This window comes from Phyllosticta citriasiana (genome assembly GCF_038021145.1).
Source record: "Phyllosticta citriasiana strain CBS 120426 chromosome Unknown IWZ02scaffold_5, whole genome shotgun sequence".
NCBI classification, from domain to species: Eukaryota; Fungi; Ascomycota; class Dothideomycetes; order Botryosphaeriales; family Phyllostictaceae; genus Phyllosticta; species Phyllosticta citriasiana.
Window position 1 is genome coordinate 973,855 of NW_027117282.1, and position 20,958 is coordinate 994,812.

Below are 20,958 nucleotides of genomic sequence, written 5' to 3' on the forward strand. Positions count from 1 at the left end.
AACTCGGCCGCGTTGCTCTCATCGGGTTTGCTCAGACCCGCTGACGAACTGGTGGTGCAAAAAGTGTGCGGGAAATAAGTGCTGGTCGTCGAGCACCCGTCTCACTTCTTCACTGCTGTCATGCAGCTAAGCTGATCGCCATGCGCTAGGGTCGGCTAGTTGCGTGGAATGAACCGCATCCAAACTCTTTCCTGGATAGCTTCGCGCTACCATGTTGATAGTCGGTCGGAGCTAGCTGACCAAGCTGATCGCATCTCCGGGCTGGCTGATCCGAGGGACGGCTTTGTAGGCGTCGGTGTATCGATTGGAAATACGCTGCATTGCAAAGATTTGCATGATGCAGACTGATCGATGAACCTACAATAGCTTGGAATATGGTGGGACTGAATACAAGAGAAGGAAACAGTCGATGATAGATAACAATGACGAAGCCAGGCAGCAAAGTAAGTGGATCAGAAAGGAGGCTCGCATGAGATACGAACAACTTCAGACGTAGGAGGTTTGTTTACACCATTGTTGCCTTTTGCTCATGCTTGACCTTGACCAAAGCGGCAATCAGTCGACCAACTTCGAACGTAGGAGGTTTGTTTACATCGTCGATTAGGCATGACCTGAGGCACCCAGCTGGCGATTATGGTGAGTGTGAGCTGATTTGACTTTTGTGGGAATGGCAGGAGTAGAAGCTTCCGGGGTCAGCGAGCTTAATTTCCCAAGAAAATGGTCAACGTTGGCTTGGAATATTTCGGAGACTTCGCCATATTCAACTGATGCTCCAAGTAGGCGGAGAGAAAGTAGCCCAAGTCGGAAGATTGTGTGAAAATAAGAGCTTCAATCAATAAGTGCTTAGTGCCGAGTACGAGCTACCAGGTCTAATAGGGAACGGGTGCATTCCAGCTGCAAAGTTCCATCAACGCTTACAACTCAATATTGATTTATTCCCGGGTCATTCGTGGCTTTTTGAGGGGTGCGCATTGTGTGGATTGACTCGAGATTGTTTGCAGATGACTTGCACTTTTTGTTGAAGAGATCTGAGAGACCAAGGGTGCGTCAACCTCGCGTTGTGCGAGTGAGACGTCGAGCTGTACTGTGAGGAGAGCTGGGGGACCGGGAGGGAGCTGGCGCACGGGCCACTGTCGGCGATGACGTGCACGTGCAACGACCAGCATCCCCAAGACCGATCATCGTCACCAACCACAAGCTACATCTATCTTCCTTACTTACACACCTTGTCTCGATGCGCAGTCTTCTCTAATCCTGGATCAAACTTCTCACCCCTTCTCTTATGGACTGAGCTGGAAAGCTACTCCAAGTTGAAGGTGGGACCATGCTGTCCGCCTTCACGGCTCGACCCATTGTCGAGCTCAAGCAGCGGGACAAGTCGCGCATCGAGTCAATCCTCGCATACGGTAGTCAACCAACCGCCGCTCATTTGGAGCCCCCACTAAACGATTCCTAGGTGATAGGCTGCTTGTAGGACTCAACACGGGAATCCTGCGCATTTACCGCATCAACGAGGTTAATGACGAACCCGAGCCGAATACCTCAACAGAATCCACCGAAGACACTGAAGATGTTACGCCCAAATCCAAGCAACGACCTGCAGATCTTTTGCGCGAGGTTGAAAAATTCGCGCGGCGACCGATCCAACAGCTTGCCATCATTAAAGAAGCCAATATCCTCGTCTCTCTGAGCGACAATTACGTCTCGATCCACGACCTACAAACGTACGAGCTGCAGGAACGGCTGGAAAAGACCAAAGGCGCAACATGCTTCGCCGTAATCTCAAACATCGTCAAAGACCCCGAAACTGGTATACCCTCCATCGTATCTCGTCTTGCTGTCGCTGTCAAGAGGAGAATCATACTTTGGTCATGGCAGGACATGGAGCTCTCCAGCGAGACTGCGGAGCTCACATTGATAGCCGCAGTCAAGTCGTTGACATGGGCGACCGGGACAAAGATTGTGGCTGGAATGGATCCTGGTTTTGTCCTGGTGGACATTGAAAGTCAAGACGTTGCAGATATCGTCAAGCCCGGAGCGCTCAGCGATGCCAACGGTCAACAGGGAGCCCGTTTTGGCGCGGTCGGGTCATCAAGCATGGGCTACATGGGGATGGGGAGCTGGGTACCGAAGCCAATGGCCACAAAGCTCGGTGATGGGGAAATGCTACTCGCAAAGGACGTCAACAGTCTCTTCATTGACACCAATGGCAAGGCCCTGGAGAAGCGTCAAATACCTTGGACCTCGGCTCCTGAAGCATTGGGCTATTCCTATCCATACATGTTGGCTCTCCAACATCCATCCAAAGGTGCCCTCGAAGTCCGGAATCCCGACACGTTGAACCTCCTCCAAATTGTGCAGGTCCCCAATGCCAGCTTCATGCACGTTCCTCAGCCAAATATAAGCCTAGCACACGCCGGCAAGGGCTTCTTGGTGGCTAGCGATCGATGCATCTGGCGAATGGGCGCCCTGCATTACGAGGCCCAAATCGACGCGCTTGTTGCCCAAAATCGCTTTGATGAAGCAGTCAGCTTGCTGAATATGCTCGAAGATACTCTTCTCAAAGACAAGCAGGGTCGCATCAGGGATATACAAATTCGCAAGGCTCGGAACCTCTTTGAGCAACGGCGATATCGGGACGCCATGGACCTCTTTTCGGATGCTGTGGCTCCACCTGAGAAAGTCATTGCGCTTTTCCCAAAGCTCATTGCTGGAGAAATTTCTTCAATCGAAGAAAGCGAAAGTGAGCCCGAGACGGATGAAGAAGGGGGCAAGACGGATGAGGAAAATGCGGCAGCTGAGAAGAATGCAACCAATGCCAATTCCATCACGAGAGCCATGTTTGGAAGGCTAGTTTCTGAACAGAAGAAGGATTCTGATGCTGCTTCAGTGCGTTCCGTCAAGGTCGAAAACGACGTTTCGAGTGCCAGGGGAAAGAAGGTTGCTGAGCGAAACGTCGACGGCCAGGATAAACCTTTGCGTAAGGATTCCATGCACCTAGAAGAATCTGACTGACATTTTGCAGAAGGAAAAGACTTGACACTGGCGGTCACGGCTCTATTTGGCTTCCTTGCACAAACCCGAGCGCAGCTGCAAAAATTCATCAATTACGACGGAACCCTCAAAACCCCCTTGCCTCCAAAGGATGAGCGTCCAGAAGATTACCGTCCGCCTTTTGCTCCCTTCATATTGCTTCCGGAAGATACAAACGAGGAGATTGACTGGGCAGGGCGCTTGCACAAGGTTGCCCGCATCACGGACACTACACTGTTCCGCGCTTACATGTTTGCTCGTCCTGGAATGGCCGGGCCTCTCTTCCGACTCGACAATTTTTGTGAGCCGAATGTGGTACGAGAGAAACTTTATGAGAGCGGAAGATATACGGACCTGATTGATTTTCTCCACGGGAAGAAGATGCATCATGAAGCTCTCGAGATTTTGCAAAAGTTTGGAAAGGGAGAGGCGGAGGAAGAAGTACCGACTGCGCTCCAAGGGCCTCAGAGGACAATTTCCTACTTGCAGCAACTCCCGCCAGATCTGATTGACCTCATCCTCGAATACGCGGAATGGCCGATCCGGGAAGACCCTGAAAATGGAATGGAGATTTTCCTCGCCGATACGGAGAATGCTGAAACGCTTCCTCGAGACCGCGTCCTCGAGTTTCTTCAAAAGATTGACCAAAACCTGGCAATTAGATATTTGGAACACATCATTCACGAGCTCAATGATCAGACGCCCGAGTTCCACCAACGGCTGATTGATGAGTATCTTGATCGTTTGAAGACGAGCAATCCAGATACTGCCGAAAAGGATGGGTATTATGATAAATGGCGTGAAAAGGTGGAGTCTTTTCTCAGGAGCAGTAATCAGTACAATAAAGCCAGGGTTTTCCGCGCACTTCCCCAAGATGGTAAGCCTTCCGACAAGTTCATGCGGCCATTGCTAACGGACTTAGAACCCCATTTCTTTGAGGCTCGGGCGATTGTACTGAGTAAAATGGGCCAACACAAGCAAGCTCTTCAGATATACGTTTTCCAAGTGAAGGATTATGAAAAAGCGGAAGAGTAAGCCTGTTGATTCTTTACTTTGAACTTGGCTAATGTGGACGCAGCTACTGCAATCATGTCTATCTCTCAAGCATTACAAATCCAGCCGCAAAGACTTCACGTGCCACAGGAAAGCCCAGTGCCTTTCTCCATCAAGACCCTGAAGATGCCGAGCCATCCATATATCACACTCTGCTTTCGCTGTATCTCACGCCCCCACCACCACAAACGCCCAACTTCGAGCCGGCTCTCTCCTTACTGTCTAGACACGGCGCTCGTCTCCCAGCTTCATCAACCCTCGATCTAATCCCGCCATCTCTACCAATCGCCGACCTCGAATCCTACTTCCGCGGCCGCATCCGCAGCGCCAACAGCGTGCGTAACTCTGAGCGCATAGTCGCTCAGCTTCGCGCCGTCGAGAAGCTCTCGGTCGAAAAAGACCTGCTGCTAGGCACGGGCTCGGTCGACCGCGTCGGTGGGCGTAATCGGCGCGTCGTCGTGGGCGAGGACCGGCACTGCAGCGTGTGCGGCAAGCGCTTCGGCAACAGCGCCATCCGCGTGTACCCAGACGACGTGGTGGTGCACTACGGCTGCTTCACGCGCGGCATGCAGGCCACCGTTGGGTCGCCGGCAGGTGGTGCAGCAAGCAGCTGGGGCATGTCAAGGGCGGCTGCTGGCGTCGTGGGCAGCGCTAGTCCGGACGGCTGGACTGGGCTCGGGGCTGGCATGGCAGCGCTGCGGCGCGGCAAGAGTCCGACGCTCGCGGGTCCGGAGCCGAAGATTGGCGTACAGAGGTGGGACACGTGGGCTGGGTAGGTGGTGTGGGTCGAGATGGCATGGTTGAGAGGGAAGGGAATAGAAGAGAGGGGACGGGTTGCTGCTTTTGGATACCCATGCTGCGATAACGCCTGTTGTAGTAAAATTGTTTTTGACATCGAGTTGAATGTTGAAAAAAAGCCTCATGATAGTGAGAGAATTAGGGGATCAATGCTCGTGAGCTCAAATAGATACACATTTGTGATCCTAGAATCTTCTTTTCTCTTCCAATCTACACAGACATCTATGCGGACTATATTGTTTCAACGAGGAGATGGCCAGGAATTTCTCCCTGTCAGGCTAGTCATCTCGTACATCGTCAGCATCGGCAGCAAAAAGCGCCTCTCTCTCCATCTCGTCCCTCGCAGACGATGTCCCACGCAAACGGCTCCACGCAATATCACTCAAAGATCTCGGCGCAGGCGGAGGGTCATCCGTATACCGCTCGAAGCCCAGCAGTTCGCTCTCCTGCAAAGAGATGTCGTCCCTCTTGCGCCAACCAAGGCGCTGACTGCGCGATTTGGCACCACCGTAGCCTCTGCGACGGCCCATGATGTTGCCCAGCCCAATACTGCGATGCTTACGCATGAGGAAAAACAGACCAAACACCATGATGCAGAAGAAGCCGAGGGACAGCGGCAAGCCAAGCTTCAAACCCAGGCCGTTGGGGGCTTTGGACGTGTTGCCAGGCGACTTGTAGTGCGGAGGCTTGGAGATGAGCTGCACGGTAGGCCCGTCGTAGTAGGTGGCCGTCGTGTCGGCGTCCGAGTCGAAGACTTGGGCGAAGAAGGTCAGGTTGTAGGCCGTGTAGCCCTGCAGCCATTCCTTCTTCATGGTGATGGCGGTCGCGCCGATGCGGTTGTCGATTGACTCGGACCGCCAGGCCTGCTTGCGCGTGTCATTGGCCCAGTTAAGCAGAATGGTCACGTTGGCTGTGGCCGGAAAGTAGGCCGAGTTCCTGGTGGTGGTGGTCGAGTTAGCTCTGCGAGTTTGGCTGCGGGATGGAGGAAAATACCAGGTCACATAGTAAGTCTCGAAATAGTAGACGTCTGAATTGTTGGCGGGGAGGCAAAAGGGCTTTGCATTCCGGTCGTTGCAGACGGGGAAGTCTTTGCTTGGGTCGAGGCCGAGGCTGTTGGTTGGAGAAGCTGCCGCACTGGTTCCGGTTGCGTTGGCTGATGCCACGGCCGTGGGCAAGGGGATTTCAATGGTCGTCAGCTGGCCCCGGATTTTCGTCTCGATGAGCGTGACTGTGGGGACGGATGCGGAGGCTGAGGATGTCGAGGTCGAGCCTGGAATGGTCAGCGCGGGTCGACTGGAGCTTGGACTGTAGTACTTGGGGCTCTATTATCCAACAGTGAGGCAGACGCAGTGATTGTGAATGCTGTCAGTGCGACAGCACGCGTCAATTGCATCGTGGGCTTCAATTGATCCTATCACACCCAGTTGGAAGTGGATAAATTGCCGTCTTCGACGAAAGATGACACTGCAGCGCGAGAGGAGATGGGAAACAGTTGGGCCGACGAGGCCATGACGGGTCAACGGCTCGAGGCGCCATGGTCGAGAGGGCGACGGCGATTCCTGGGAAAGGCACTGTACGGTAACAAAGGTGAGGTTGAGATGTGCTGGTGTCGTTTCATGAGACGCGTGCACGTGCAGAGAGTTGAGGCTTCCCGCGCGCACAATTCAAGGTTCCCGTGGTTGCGGGCAACCTGGCATCTTCACCCACTCCACGTTCTCCCCGTCTCCGTTGCGGCTCCGCGTCACTCACCTTGTCACATATCTTACTCCAAAACTCCTGGTCCGCCCTCCTGCATCTGCACGATTACCGCATCGTCGCACTTCATCGTCCCTTTGCTCCATCGCTACCTCCACCACCATGCGCCTCTCTTCCGCTCTCCTCGTGGCCTTGCCCGCCCTTGCGCTTGCCGAGGACCAGGTCCCCTTGGTCGATAAGGTCAAGGGCTGGTTCAACCAGGCTCAGTCCTACGTCTCGACCGCCATCCCCGCCGCTGCCACCCCCGTCGAAGCTGCTGCCTCAAAGGTCGCTGAGAAGGCTGTCGCCAACCTGACGCTCGAGAACTGGCGCCAGACCATCAACTCTAGCGCCTCAGCAGCCGCCGCGGGACCCCAGGAATGGATGATTTACGTGACGGGCGGCAACAAGACGTGCTTTGGGCTCTGCGGCAACACCACCGAGGCATGGAATGTAAGTCAACCTGTCTCCCAATCTTCAGCGACCAGGCGCTAATTGCATCTGCAGAAATCCGTCCCTGTCCTTGCTGCGGCGCCAAAGTCGCCCAACCTCGGTTTCATTGATTGCGAGACGGAGAATATTCTTTGCAACACTTGGGCCGCCTCTCCTCCATCCATTGTCCACATCCAAATCCCTGCTCCTCTCCCCGACCAGTCGGCGCCTGCTCCTGCTGTGCGCTTCATCCCTCTCAACCGTGTCAACACCACTGCGTTGAACATTACGCAGCTACACACGGAGAAGAAGTTTGAGCAGACTGAACCCTACGAGGGCATCTTCCACCCCTTCAACGGTCTCTTGGTTCAATTCGGCGTCGAGGTTCCCGTCGCCTATGTCTTTTGGGCTTTCTCCAAGATGCCCAGCTGGCTTCCCATGGTCGCCATTTCCATGTTCAGCCGTAACTTTATGTACGTTGTATTTCGCCGATGGTGCCAACATGCGCTGACTTGATTGTAGGAGCCGCAGAGCCCAGCCTGCTGCCAGGCCCCAGGGCGCCGCTCCTCCTGCTGCTCAGTAAGCCATAGCTTTCGGCGCAGCACACGGGATACCGTGGCCACTAAAGAATTTGTCTTCACAATGGCAACGAGGTAGGCGTAGTGGTAGAATGAAATTCTACGTGGGATTTGGCTCTTCATGGAATTGGAAATGGGAAAGTAAAGCTCCGCTTTTTGCATTGTAAATAATGTCACGGTTATTGTCATGAGACTCTACGGCGGAACGACATGGGAGGATCCAGGGTAGCGGGCTGCATGCGGCGTCCGGCACTTGTTCAATTCCAAAAAAAAAAAAAAAGTTCACAGTCCAACAACCACCTGTTCGCCAACATTGCCAGCGTAGAAGCTCGAGGACGCTGTAATTTTGCTGATCAATTGGCTTGAAACGTTACATAATCATCCGCGATAAGATATCGGCGTTTCAAATTCCCGACGTCAATTCTCAAGCGGCGGCGGCCAACGGTCATTGATCAAGCTCTCCGCGTTGTTGGTGAGGTCTACAACACCAATTGCCCACCATGCCGACAATCCAACAGCGCATGTTCAAGTTGAAGGAAGTAAGCAGTCCAGCTATCCTGCCGGCCTCGAACTGCTCTCTCTAACAATATCTCAACAGCAAGTAGGCACGCTCCACAAGACCTCCGCCGCAAAGAATAGACCACTCACGCGCGCAACCACATGTAGCTGCTATGGATACGAATAGGACCAGGCTCTGCCACCATCCCACGCAACGTCGCCTCGATACGACTGCGCATGGCAAAATCGATTGACGGCGGGAACCGAGGACCCAAGTAGGCGCTCCACCTCAGACGTCCAGACAAACGCCCGCCTCAACCGCAACTTTCCACGACACCCACTAACACACATCTCCCTGCCCAGAAAATTCCTCCGCGAAATCGTCCCCCGCATCAAATACCGCAACCCGTGGCTGCCCATCAAAGTGAACCGCGGAGCAGAGCCGCACGAAGGCGCCTTCCTGACCGTGAACTACGCGCCCGAGGCCAAGCGCGCGCCGACCCGCATCGAGATGAAGTACAAGGCCGAGGGCGAGATCTGGAGCCAGCTGGCCGACGCGGTGCACGCCACGGAAATCAAGCCGACCGACGTCGAGCTCGAGGAGACGGAGGAGATTCGCAAGAAGAATGAGCATAGCAAGGTGGTGCGCGAGGCTCAGTTGCAGGTTAATGCGCGACTGAAGCGTGAGAAGCAGTTGCTGGAGGCCGCGAAGCAGCAGACTACTGCTGCGTTGCAGAGTGAGCAGGGTGCGTGAGGATGTGGGGTTTTTGGGTCAAAACAAGGGCATGTGTGGCGTATCGAAAAGGATTTGTCTTGCGAGACCTCTGGTCACTTTTTTGAAGACCTGTGGGTTATTCACGCCTTTGGCTGAAAAGGTCTGTTGAGTGTGTTGGTCATTGCATTCGTTTTGAGACCATATCCCATGCCTTGAGCTTTTACGTCGTCATTCGTTTCCGTCTGTCAATTCAGTTTGCTACGAGTCCCTTCCACCACGTCACAGCTCCCAGGACAAACACTACAACCATAGCATCTGCCACGACCGTGGTATATATCACGCTGTACCTCCCAGCCATCCTCAGATATCCCGCATATGGCTCGGGCAGGATCGTCGACAGCGTCCCCATTAAGCCACCCTGCTGCAGTCGTCCCTTCTCGACAAAGAACCGCGTGCTCTGCAGCACCACCTCCACAGTCGCAAACATCCAAAACAGACGCTGTCCGATGTTGACGCCACCGATCTCGACAACGCCATCGAAAGAAGACTGGCCGTGTTCCCGCGCCACCTTGGTGCCGTCGAACGCGCTGCCCAGCGCAATGTAGATAGCCAAACTGAGCGAAATGAGGGCGTGCACGATGCGCCACACATACGCCGCATTGCTGCTGTTTTCCCCCTGCTGCGGTGCGCCAGTTGCGCGCGGCATATCAGGGATGCCGCCTCCTCCGCCCATCATCTGCTGTAGCATCTGGAGCATGGGGTCCTCTCCCTCGGCGGCGCCACCAGGACCTGCTGCACCGTCCATACCGGGCGGGCCTCCGCCGCGTAGCATTTGCTGCATCATCCGCATCATGGGGTCGTCGTTGGGATTGCCGCTGCCATTGTCTGGCGTGCCCGGCGTCAACTGGCCCGAGGCCGGCGTAGACGGCGTCAGTGAGCGTGCCGGGCGGCTGGTGGGCGCATAGTAGTGCTGGCTAATGTCGATTTCGGGTGGGTCGTCGGTTTCAGCGGAGGAGGAGGTCGGCGTGGCCGCGGCGCCGCCGCCCGTTGTGGTTGAGGTGCTGGAAGCTGAGACGGAGGGTGGGGGTGCGGTCGGCTTGGGAGAAGGGTCAGATGATGCTGGTGGATGTTAGTTGCGTTCATTATCAATATCTCTTGGAGCTTTGGATATGCGCAAAGAAGACGTACGTTCTTCTGGAGCTGGCGCTGGCCGTCCGCTCAGCGACGTGATTGCTTCCAGCCGTGATGCGCCTTGCGAGTTGATCTTTGCCTGTCGCCGTTCGCGGCGCAAGCGCGCTTGCCGTTGCGCTGGACTCTCCTCAGGGCTCTCCATCTTGTCCACGGCGAGAGGATAGTGGTGTTGAGGCTCGGTGGTGTTTGCGTTGGAAAGTTCGAGCAAGGTGGTTGATCCCGGCAGGGTCCAGCTACGTCAAGCGTGGAAAATTACGTATTTTTCGACGTGTAAAGTTACACGACATCCGCCCATTTTTCTCGCAAAGGATATCGAAAGCAATAACACTTCTAATCCCTGTCTGGACCTAGAAATTTCTCACTCGCCACAGCTATTACTATTAGAAGAGATATCATCAAAATACGGCTGGGCTCAGGCATTGCCATCTCTTTTGACACACTGCCTTTCGAATCTATCTAACGAACGTACTTAATCCACCGGGGTATCGATTATCCATTGAAGTACAGCAACTTCTTCCATATGCACTTGATTATCTTGGCCCTGGTTTCTTCGATCTGGATATGTTCGCTGTATCTTCTGGTAGTTCATGCACCAAGTTCTCCGATCCGATCTCAGGCTGTCTGACCGGAAGCTCGTTGTATTCGTTTTGGGCATCTTTTTCAGCCATCTGGTATTCTTGTATCGGATCTGACGGGTTGCGGGAAGCTCGTCGGCGTCGAATCAGAAAGAATGCAACTCCAGCAAGAAGAGCGACTCCAGCAACTCCACCCACGACGCCTCCAGCAATAGCTCCAGCGTGGTTTGATGAGCCCTGGGAGCTTTCCTGAGTGCTGTTGGTGTTTCCGCTAGAATCGGTGGTTGCTGATAAGAATAGATCCCTCATAGCGGTGCTGTCCCAGGAGACGTTGTTGAGTCCGCTACAGAAGTGGCTTTAGTCAGTCGTCGGGCCAAACAGATTGGACCACTTACCCAATGTTGTACCACTCCTTTACCACCTGGGGAGTATCATATGCTGCTGCGCTGGCATTGTATGAAGACTGCCACACAAGGTTGTTCAAATCGAAAACACCAAGCCCGTTGTCCCACGGATCTGGATCTTGCCTGGAACATTGGTCAGCCTGGAAAAGCAACAGGTCCTGAGTTTACCGTACCAGTCTTCTGGAACTCCCAATGAATAGTCGACCCCTCCGACAACAACCATTTGGCTGGCGACTCTGTTGCAGGTATGGAAAGATCTTGGTGTGCCAGTCGTACTTGACGATATCTTGAACCACCTGAATCCTGGGAGGGAGAGAATATAGATGTCGTCGTAGGCGAGTCCTAAACTTCCGTCCCAGCCCCCATACACAAAGCTACAATAATCAGATCCTGACATCGCTGCTGAATCTAGGTCTCGACTTACATCTCGAACGTGCCTCCGGATCCTGGAGCCCCAACCGCACAGAACAGGTTTCTCTTACTCGGAGCTTCTCCAGTCGTTTGTTGCGCGTGCCATTCTCCAGTGGCCTGGTCGTAAATCGTGAAGTTGGTCAATGCAAGCTGCCCTGAAGACTCGGACCAACTGTTCAACGACGATGTAAGGCCACCCATTGGCATCATGAGCCCTTGAGTCCCAAATGTCGAAATATACTGCATTTGGCCCCCGAGCGCGGTACCAAACGGACTGGTGTATGGAATCGATGAAACGTTGCTCCACGTCTGCGTCTCCCAGTTGTACCTCACCATGCCTGTCAGCGGCACTGTCTTGCTGCTCGACACATCCGGATCTGATGCGTTGGAGTGGAAGCCGCCAATGTAGTACCCAGTATTGTTCGACGTGCCGCAAACTCCATTAGCGGGCCTGGTCAACTCGGTGAAACTTCTTGGATCCCCTGGATCGACCTTTGCCCATGTTCCAGTTCCGGTCGAGTCAGCTGTGAACCTCCACACGGCTTTCTCGGGGGTAGTCTTGTTAGCTGCTTTTGTGGATACATAGCCACCCCACATAAGAAAACTGTTGTCACTTTCGGGCCAGATCCCAGGCCAATTGAAGATGGGCGAGCCTCCTTTGGGTACGGTCTTTATTTCGACACTTGAGTTGGTCCAGTCTGAGCTCATGTCGATGGAAAGCGTGTAGTTGTTTGTTCTTGACCATTGCGGGTCCTCATAGCCATCAACAAATTGCGAGATTTCTCCTCCATCTATGAAGAGATGGTTGCCGATAATGACCGAGGAGTGGATAGCTCGTCGAATGAAGTTTGAAGTGGCTGGATTGGAAACTTGTCGTCGCGACGGAGTCTTGACAGCTGCACTGGGAACATTTTCGTGTAACGCTTGTGTAACGGTCGTTTCGAACGCGATGAAGAGCAAGAAAAGGAAAGTCGAGAGCCAGGGAGTAGTCCCCGACATGGTCGCGAAATACACGATTCGGCGCGTCGCCAGACGGCACCACCAGAGAGGGCGTGGGCATACGGGAGCCGACTGGTTGTTTTCGAGTGACAATCTCGAACGACAATCACCCTCTACCACAGCAGCGGACGAAACAGCTATATTTCTTCGCAGATGCACAACCCCTCACAGCCCCCAAGGATGTGCATGAAGATCTTACGCCTTATAGTCGGCCGCCCACGGCAAACTACAGGGTTTGTGCTCTTGTCAGGCCTCTCAACTTCGCCAAGCAAAGATGTTTCTGCAGTAAGCAAATGCATGGTTTCCCATTCGCACTTCAAGAAGTCCTTCATCGTCATCGATGTCACGTGGAATGAAATGGATTTGGAGTCGACGAACTCGGCGGACCAGATACTCTGACCGTTGAGGAGACAGAAGGGATGGATCTTGTGGGGCATACGTTCCTATCTTTGTGCCGTGGTCCATTTTGAGTGGACTTGCCCGTGACTTTCAATAGAAGGTGATCTTCTTCCGACTTGCATTACAATTACCGACATTTATCGATGATTCGTCGCGCTCGAAGTACCAAATCGGTGGTCATCGGGCTTGGGTGATGGAGAGGTACAGGTGCCTGGTTTATGGCGCATGCAGACGTCTGCAATACCAATCCCAATCGTTGACGCTGCACAACAAAATGCGATCTTGCTTGGCCATGCAGTGACAGGGATATTTTCACAAATATTCCATCTAGCAGCATGACGGGTCAACCTCGGCTGCAAGGGTGCGGTCTCGGTTGCGCGGCCTTTGAGGTCGTGGGCGTCTTTCAGCCGCAAGCAGACAACCAAGTAACCATGATGAAGGCTGTTCTGACGCGGTCGCGTCTCTCGCGTCCCATCAAACACAGTCTGATTCGACCATCGGCGCGTATGACTTCTCGCTCACAGCGGTAACCGCCCACGATATTGACGACTTCGAAGATTGTACCAGACGGTCGTGGCATGCGCCATGTGCCTCAACATTTCCTACCAAGTCTTTTTCCTTTCCTGATTTCCAGCTTCAATCGACAAGGCATTTCTCGCAAAATTCACGGATGCTCATGGCTGCTCAGGAGACGGACCAGGCTCTTGAAAGTCACGAAAGAGCTGTGGCCGAAGTCTCTGAAAAGGTCCGGTCTTTTCACGACCAAGGACTGAAATTTCGCATCAGTCACGGTTCCACGAACAGCACCCGTCCAACGAGAAAACCGAATGTCATTGACCTCAGTGGCCTCGATCGCGTCCTGAAGGTTGATGTCGAGTCCAAAACGGCCTTGGTCGAGCCTAACGTTCCCATGGATCGGCTCGTAGAAGAAACTCTGAAATATGGGCTTGTTCCTCCCGTCGTCATGGAATTCCCGGGCATCACTGTGGGTGGAGGTTATGCAGGAACTGCGGGAGAGAGCAGCTCATTCAAGCATGGCTACTTTGACCGGACGGTGAATTGGGCTCAGATCGTGCTCGCCAACGGTGAAGTCGTCCGCTGCTCAAGAGACGAAAAATCGGACCTGTTCAATGGTGCTGCTGGTGCAGTGGGCAGTCTGGGCGTGACGACTCTTGTGGAGCTTCAACTTCAAAAGGCGGCAAAGTACGTGGAGACGACGTACCATCCCACCTCCAGCACCGCAGAGGCTGTCGAAAGATGCCAACAGCTTATAAAAGATCCCGAACTTGAGTATGTCGACGGGATTCTCTTCTCAAAGACCCAAGGAGCAATCGTCACTGGCCGCCTGACGGACACGGTCAAAGAGGGCACTTCGGTCCAGTGCTTTAGCGAACCACGGGACCCCTGGTTCTATCTCCACGTCCAAGGGTCGATCAGCAAGAGCGGCGGAAAACCAGTCACAGAAACCATTCCCCTTGGAGAGTATCTTTTTCGATACGACAGAGGTGGCTTCTGGGTAGGAGCCTCAGCGTTTGACTACTTCAAATTCCCCTTCAACAAGGCAACGCGCTGGTGGCTGGACGACTTTCTCCACACGCGCATGCTGTACACGGCTCTCCATGCCAGCGGGCAGTCAAAGCAGTACGTCGTCCAAGATCTAGCAGTGCCCTTTGCGACCGCAGAAAAGTTCATCGACTACACCAACGAAAGATTCGGCATCTGGCCACTTTGGCTGTGCCCCCTGAAACAGAACCCGCTACCAACATTCCACCCGCACTCAAAGGACTACGAAGCAGACGGGAAGACGCTCAAGCCCATGCTGAACGTCGGCCTGTGGGGACAAGGACCTCGCGATCACAATACATTCGTCGAACTCAACCGCGACCTCGAACACAAGCTGCGCGAGCTAGGCGGCATGAAGTGGTTTTACGCCCACACGTATTACAACGAGGAAGACTTTTGGAAGATTTACGACCGCAAATGGTACGATGAGCTGCGCCAAAAATACGGCGCCACGTCGCTGCCGAGCGTCTACGAAAAGGTCAAGGTTGATGTCAGCGCGGATAAGAAGACAAATCCGCTGTTGGATATTTGGCCCCTTGGCGGTGTTTATGCCATTTACAAGGCTATTCAGAGCGGCACGTATCTTCAGGCGAGGAAGTCGACTTGGAAACATCCGCGGAAATGAGGCTCGGATTGCTTTTAGAGAATGGCGGGCTGGTCTTGCTGCACCCTAGACCAACACCGCGTTCTAGTCTTGGAGTAATTTACAACAATAGAGGTTGGGGCTTCAAAGTGACAGAGCTCTTCATTTCCAAATGATGGGAGCAAGGACTTGCCTCCCCCTGAGTTGAAAAGAGTCCCAACATTACTTGATGTTCTTCTGACTGCAAGGTCTGGTGAGTCCATGACGTTGTGCTGTCAGAAATTAGTTGCATGGAACGAGAAAAACGCGAAGGCTAGCTGACAGACATCCAAGCTAAATTGCGGAGCGTCTGGACTCGAGCATCCTCGATTACATGCTGAGGCCATCGTCTGCAATGGTTTACAACCCCGATAGAACCTACCAGCATCCCCTGTGCTCTCACATCGCAGATCTTGGCAGAATCCCGCCATATTTCTCCCGTTCCTTCAGGCGTCAGGGCATTGCGTTGCGCTTGTGTACAGGTATCGTGTAACCCATGAAGAGCAATCCACAACAGCGTCACAGGTAAGAGCCATGTCCATCCAAGTCTTCCCCTGACGTTGACAAAGCCAGGCTCCGTTGACTTCATGAGCAGGGCATTGAAGACAATATAAAATACTAACCCCCTTTCTGATATGTTCAAGTCCAAGAGCAAGATATGACGCTCATCGAGTTTAATAAAGAGGGTCAATATCATACAGCCCCGCTTCAGCACTCCTCCTATGCTTAGGGTTAATGTAATTAAGCCCTCCAAGCTTTACGCTGTTAGCAACACCATCAATAGGGCTTACCATCAATGCAGACCCAGCCCAACATCCTTCATAATCCGCACCGCCGCCAGAGCCTACGACGTCATTAACGGCATGATCCGCGATGGCGAGCTTCAACTGGCGACGTGTCAAGGGGGAATAGACACTAGTTGTGGGATATGGATAAGCAGAGCGGAACACATGTCTTCCTGACTATCACTTCTTGACTTGACTGTCTCGCCACCTGCCCGTGAGAAAAGCATCCTGACCTTCAAACCCCCCATAGAAACAGCCCGTGCCCGAGCTCGCGAAGGGGAGACGATCAGCTCGAGTATATTGGGTGAAAATGCCCAGAGACGCGACAAAAAGCTCGCGAATCGCCAGTGAAATCTTGAGTGGAGAGAATATCTGGGCTTTTGGTCGTGCAGTTCTGTCTACCGTACTTGTGCTTTTGCGCATGATGGCCAGGAAGAACTTCGTCATCGCCAAGATCGCCGGGGCTGCGCTTGCCCTCAAGGGGCACGAAGGTCGTCACTGGAGCGTTGTGGCGCTCGTGTAGGTCTCGAGCTGAGCGTTCTTGGGCGACCTGTACGTCTCCAGCGTTTTGAAAAGTTCGAGCTTTTGAGGTCTGGTAAGCGTTGTGACGAGGTCCTCGTTCGGGGAGCATTCCTGCTGGGTACCGGTGCCGTGGTGAGCCAGGATGTCTAGGTGAGGTTGGGATTTGGGATCGTGGGTGGTGGTAGTGTGGTCGATGCTGGTAACCGGACTCTTGGAAGATTCTTGCTCGGTGCTGTACTGAGACATAGTGTCGAGGTGAGGCTGGAAACCGACATCGTGGGTGGTGAATGTGCGGTCGGGGCTTGTAACCGGGCTCTTGGAGGATTCCTGCTCAGTGCTATGTTGAGTCATTCTGTGTATGTGAAGCAAGGAGTCAAAACCGTCATGTGTAGTCGAAGTGTAGGTGTTTGTGTGCATCTTGTTGACCTCAAGAGAGTAGAAAAACCCAAGCTTTCTGGCAAGCGGAACCTTGGGTGAATGGGGGCGAGGGCAGGAGTCTGGAGCAGTCGTGGAGAAGTCTGGAACGGTCGTGGCTGGTGACTTTCAGAAGGCGTCTTGTAGTGTCAAAAATGTTATTGTCAAAGAAGACTGCGTGAAGTGTATGTATGTGTGTTGATGGTTTCTTCTGGGAGAGTACGTGCAAAGACATCAAAACAGTTACCAACTATTCACCTGTGACGCCACTCGGGGTGAGGCGCATAATCGTGCGTTATTTAACCTCACTGACCGCTTCAAAGTTTTCGACAAGCGTCAAGTTTTATTGAGCAAAGGCTGAACAAGAACGAATATCTAATACACATACGGGGCGCTGACTGGGAGCATCCGTACACTCTAGCGGTGGTCATTAGGGAGCATTCATATGCCAGGACAATGCCAACAACACGCTCTATTTTCAGCGCAGACTATTATGGCTGACCCCTATTCCTAACCACTGTGAGCGAGGAATGTCCGAGTGGAAGAAAGGATGCCGGACAAGTCACCTTCATGAAAAAGACAGATAGAAAATCCTCTCCAGAATTGAGCGCCGGCGCCCACAGATATGCTCAAGATGGAAGTACTCCATAATGTAAAGGCAACAGTGCGCCGCACTACAACTACCATTACGGCTACATATAGCCAAGTCCCAAAAGGGACCTAAATCTCCCAACCGTTCGAAACTGGCAGCTGACTTTGCACAGCCAAGTACCGAAAGAAGAAGGAAAAATCTCAAAATCTCAAGCCCGTCCCCCTCCAAGTTCAGAACGGAACCTGCTGCATATCGCCCTCGATAACATCCTGCACAACAACATCAACAATACCCAAGGCATTGCAAGTGACCTCAACAAAGTAGGCCGAAGGATTGAGGCCAGAGTCTGGTGGCAAGGTGGCCGCCTCGGTTGGTGGGGGAGGCAGCTTGTTGTTTTCATTGGGGTTGGGGGTCGTGGGCTGCTCCGTGGTGAGCTTGGTGTTTTCATTGGGGTTAGGGGTCGTGGGCTGCTCCGTGGTGAGCTTGGTGTTTTCATTGGGGTTAGGGGTCGTGGGCTGCTCCGTGGTGAGCTTGGTGTTTTCATTGGGGTTAGGGGTCGTCGGCTGCTCCGTGGTGAGCTTGGTGTTTTCATTGGGGTTAGGGGTCGTCGGCTGCTCCGTGGTGAGCTTGGTGTTTTCATTGGGGTTAGGGGTCGTCGGCTGCTCCGTGGTGAGCTTGGTGTTTTCATTGGGGGGCGTCGGCTGCTTGGGCTTCTTCGGGGGTTCGGGACCAGCCGTTGGGTTTTGCTCAGGAGGGGCAGCCTCGGTCTCGTCGAGAGGCTTGGTGGTCGTCTCCCTCTTCGTCTTTCGCTCGCGGACTGCCTTGTTCGGGTTTGTTTCTGTCGGGGTGGTAGTGCTATCACCTCCTTGCTTTGTCTTTTCATCCGTAACTCCGTTTGTGTTGGCCGTATCCGTTTTTGGTGGCGGATTAGTGTTCAACTTGTTGATGGGGATCTCTTCTGGTGGCGTAGTCTGTGGCTGGATTGCACCGGGCGGGTTCCCTTCTGGTAAAGTGACAGGTTGGGTCCCAGGGACGCACTGGACATCGAAAATACCATACCCGTAACTGGTGAATATTTCGTCCGTTGCTTGTGTCAGGGCGAATGGGATATGTTTCTGAAGAAATTGTCAGCAATAGTCTCGAAGAGTGATCGAATTGACTTACCCAGAAAACTTCTAACGTGATTTTTCCATTCTGACCATTGAAGTCGTTAATGTCCACGAACACCCTGAACTTCGTGGTGGTACGGTCGCAGTTGAACCAAACGCCTCCGGACCGAACGGAAGACTTCGCAGTACACTTAATGATGATTTTGGTATTGATGTTGTAAACCCTGAACGCAACATCAAAAAGATTGGCTGTTCCGCTGTACTTGAAATCGCTGATGACAAACGGCAACAGATTCTTTGGATCGGGAGCTTGGCTAGATCTCTGCTGCTGTCTCTTTACAAGGGCAACCTCCTCCGGATCCAGGTTAGGGGAGCTTAGAGGTGCAGCTGTGGCGAGCCCCAGCAGCCCAAAAGAGAGAAGATTGAGAAGGCGCATGGTGGGAAATTCAGGAGCTCAGATCTCAGCTGAGAGAGTGATAGACAGATCCCAAAGAAGGTGGAGAGACGCTACAGAGGAGACAAATAGCGGGTTGACGTGCCGAATTTGAAAGTGTCACACTGCGCATATATATATCACCACTAGCTGCACAACGCCCCTGGGTTTTTGCTTGTCGGCCCTTGCTCGACATGGCAGAATACGACGCACCTCCGCAAGCGCCGCACCAATCTATGACGATACCTGCAACCGAGAGTCTTGATACGAAAGCTCGGGGCTAAGTAAAGATGTACTTTGTACACCGTAAGGCTTCAACCCCACCGACAAGTCGCATATCGTGGGTTAGACTGGGAGGTTTCTAAGCGGCCCAACTAATTTTAGGACAGGTAATCTTCGTGTTAAGGTCCTTGCAAACTCTCGATGTTTACCCCCGAGATGTCGAAGTCATCATTTGATCAGTGGGGTTATTTCCGTTGAGTACGATTGCCCCTCGCCTTTTTAATGAAAGACCCCTAGATGCCTTCTTTCCAGCAACCCGTGGAGCCTCCCAGGAATTTTCAAGATTCGTGGTCAGATGGTCGATTTTTTGGGCCGACTACAAGCGGATGACAATACTTCGGCGATAAGAGTACTGCTCCAATACCATATCCACTCGAAAGAGCTACTACAAGCAACGATGGTGGACGTTGAAGCGTTGTGGCGCAAGTTCCGCGCATTCGCCTGCCTAGGTCGGCAATCGGGGGTATGGGGAACCTTCCACAGCTCGAAAAGGCTTTCCAGGGCTCAGCCATACAAGGCAAATGGAACGATCTGTTGAAACTTCGATTTCCCATGGGGTTGCTGGTAAATTGAGGACCCTCTAGTAGTTGCGCTCTGCAGTGTTCGTCCAGACTGGGATTGTCGCTTTCCAGGTATGCTCCGAGAGAACTCAACTTACAAATGTGGAAAAAGCAATGGCATCCAACGGCAACGACATCACAAAAAGAGTAACGTGTAGATGAAGCCAATAGTGCTTATTTGGAGAAGTGTACTCGGTACGCAGATACTCAACCCGGCTCAAATGTCCAATCATTTCATTGACCGACATCAGTGTTAGACCACAGAGTAAACCGGACTTGCAAACCTTTTCCCACATGGATTCTCAATTGTAGAACCGAGCTGCCAAGGCGATTGCAATCAAAGGAATCGGGTACAAAGATTAGGACACGGAGTACGCTGAAGTCTACAATGTCAGCGGGTCTTCATGATCCGCTCTTCAAGAAATGAGTGAAGGCACACTTGCATCTATGCATTGTACCATGTAGTCTCGAACGCGCAACTTCTGTATGGCTCTCGCGTAGAGGAGTAGTAGGACTGATGCTGCTGCAGTGAAGCTAAGCTTGATCCCTGTCGACAAGCTTCTTGTCCTCGTAGCAGTCGAAAACATGAGCCGGCACCTCCACCTTTCGCCCGTTCAACAACTTAATAGTGGCGGCAAGTTTAAGGCGTCAAGGCAAAGTCTACCACAAGCTAATGCAGTGATTGAGAGGTGGTGGAAATGTCGTATGTAGTGTGCGGAGGAGCTACCCAATTGAACGAAAGGCGCCCCGCTTGCCGGATCGGCCCGTAGAACGGTGCACTCGTTTCGCCGTGCATAGCCTGAGTCTTGCATGATGCATGTTGTGCTGTCAACTCTTAATGCGCGTCCCCGCATAAACTCTCGTACCATCACTCACTCGGGACTGCTGAGAATCTCCTAACCGCAAGTGCGTTCTGTGTTTAACGAGATTCTGCCGCTCTTCTCCACTGTCAAGGAGCATGCAGACTAGTCATACAAACGTCGATTGCTAGCTCCATCGAATCAGAGCACTGCGAAGCGATGTCGAAGTAGTAGGTGAGATTTGGAGGCATAGAGCCCCAACTCGGCTTCGGCATATATAAACACTGATGTGTATAAGCTTTTGTCGGCGTCGCCTTCGTCTTGAAACCTTGCAGCAAGAGACACTTATGTTAGTACAGCAAACAAGCTCAACCACAGCCTTTGTATCACGAGCTTCCAGCATTTCCGGATTTTGTGGAGGGATTGAGAGACGAGTCTCGCCACTTTTCTTGTTTG

At 53.0% G+C, this 20,958-nt stretch overlaps 8 protein-coding genes across 8 annotated transcripts; 4 read left to right on the top strand and 4 right to left on the bottom strand.

The window, feature by feature from the left end:
- The first annotated feature begins 1,187 nt into the window (after positions 1–1,187).
- On the top strand, positions 1,188–5,058 carry IWZ02DRAFT_448594 (vacuolar sorting protein 39 domain 2-domain-containing protein). Its single transcript, XM_066767340.1, has 5 exons — positions 1,188–1,406; positions 1,457–2,980; positions 3,026–3,910; positions 3,956–4,064; positions 4,112–5,058. Exons 1-5 carry the CDS (start codon positions 1,325–1,327, stop codon positions 4,860–4,862), a joined length of 3,351 nt encoding a protein of 1,116 aa, XP_066623780.1. The 5' UTR covers positions 1,188–1,324; the 3' UTR covers positions 4,863–5,058.
- On the bottom strand, positions 5,059–6,538 carry IWZ02DRAFT_498459 (uncharacterized protein). Its single transcript, XM_066770212.1, has 3 exons — positions 6,199–6,538; positions 5,878–6,154; positions 5,059–5,820 (listed from the first exon to the last, which is right to left on the bottom strand). The coding sequence occupies exons 1-3, from the start codon at positions 6,275–6,277 to the stop codon at positions 5,163–5,165; spliced, it is 1,014 nt and encodes a 337-aa protein (XP_066623781.1). The 5' UTR covers positions 6,278–6,538; the 3' UTR covers positions 5,059–5,162.
- On the top strand, positions 6,539–7,924 carry IWZ02DRAFT_448597 (uncharacterized protein). Its single transcript, XM_066767341.1, has 3 exons — positions 6,539–7,071; positions 7,126–7,523; positions 7,573–7,924. The coding sequence occupies exons 1-3, from the start codon at positions 6,742–6,744 to the stop codon at positions 7,631–7,633; spliced, it is 789 nt and encodes a 262-aa protein (XP_066623782.1). The 5' UTR covers positions 6,539–6,741; the 3' UTR covers positions 7,634–7,924.
- A 50-nt stretch (positions 7,925–7,974) lies between these two features.
- IWZ02DRAFT_229962 (mitochondrial 54S ribosomal protein mL61) lies at positions 7,975–8,986 on the top strand. Its single transcript, XM_066762935.1, has 3 exons — positions 7,975–8,167; positions 8,295–8,401; positions 8,490–8,986. The coding sequence occupies exons 1-3, from the start codon at positions 8,129–8,131 to the stop codon at positions 8,878–8,880; spliced, it is 537 nt and encodes a 178-aa protein (XP_066623783.1). The 5' UTR covers positions 7,975–8,128; the 3' UTR covers positions 8,881–8,986.
- IWZ02DRAFT_229973 (uncharacterized protein) lies at positions 8,926–10,383 on the bottom strand. The gene is made up of 2 exons (XM_066762936.1): positions 10,030–10,383; positions 8,926–9,960 (listed from the first exon to the last, which is right to left on the bottom strand). Exons 1-2 carry the CDS (start codon positions 10,172–10,174, stop codon positions 9,092–9,094), a joined length of 1,014 nt encoding a protein of 337 aa, XP_066623784.1. The 5' UTR covers positions 10,175–10,383; the 3' UTR covers positions 8,926–9,091.
- Positions 10,251–12,522, bottom strand: IWZ02DRAFT_448604 (uncharacterized protein). Its single transcript, XM_066767342.1, has 4 exons — positions 11,436–12,522; positions 11,185–11,385; positions 11,003–11,134; positions 10,251–10,950 (listed from the first exon to the last, which is right to left on the bottom strand). Exons 1-4 carry the CDS (start codon positions 12,419–12,421, stop codon positions 10,563–10,565), a joined length of 1,707 nt encoding a protein of 568 aa, XP_066623785.1. The 5' UTR covers positions 12,422–12,522; the 3' UTR covers positions 10,251–10,562.
- Positions 12,523–13,239: 717 nt separating this feature from the next.
- On the top strand, positions 13,240–15,322 carry IWZ02DRAFT_448606 (uncharacterized protein). The gene has a single exon (XM_066767343.1). The coding sequence runs from the start codon at positions 13,491–13,493 to the stop codon at positions 15,006–15,008; it is 1,518 nt and encodes a 505-aa protein (XP_066623786.1). The 5' UTR covers positions 13,240–13,490; the 3' UTR covers positions 15,009–15,322.
- Positions 15,323–17,173: 1,851 nt separating this feature from the next.
- Positions 17,174–18,956, bottom strand: IWZ02DRAFT_230097 (uncharacterized protein). The gene is made up of 2 exons (XM_066762937.1): positions 18,483–18,956; positions 17,174–18,433 (listed from the first exon to the last, which is right to left on the bottom strand). Exons 1-2 carry the CDS (start codon positions 18,861–18,863, stop codon positions 17,549–17,551), a joined length of 1,266 nt encoding a protein of 421 aa, XP_066623787.1. The 5' UTR covers positions 18,864–18,956; the 3' UTR covers positions 17,174–17,548.
- Between the last annotated feature and the right edge of the window lie 2,002 nt (positions 18,957–20,958).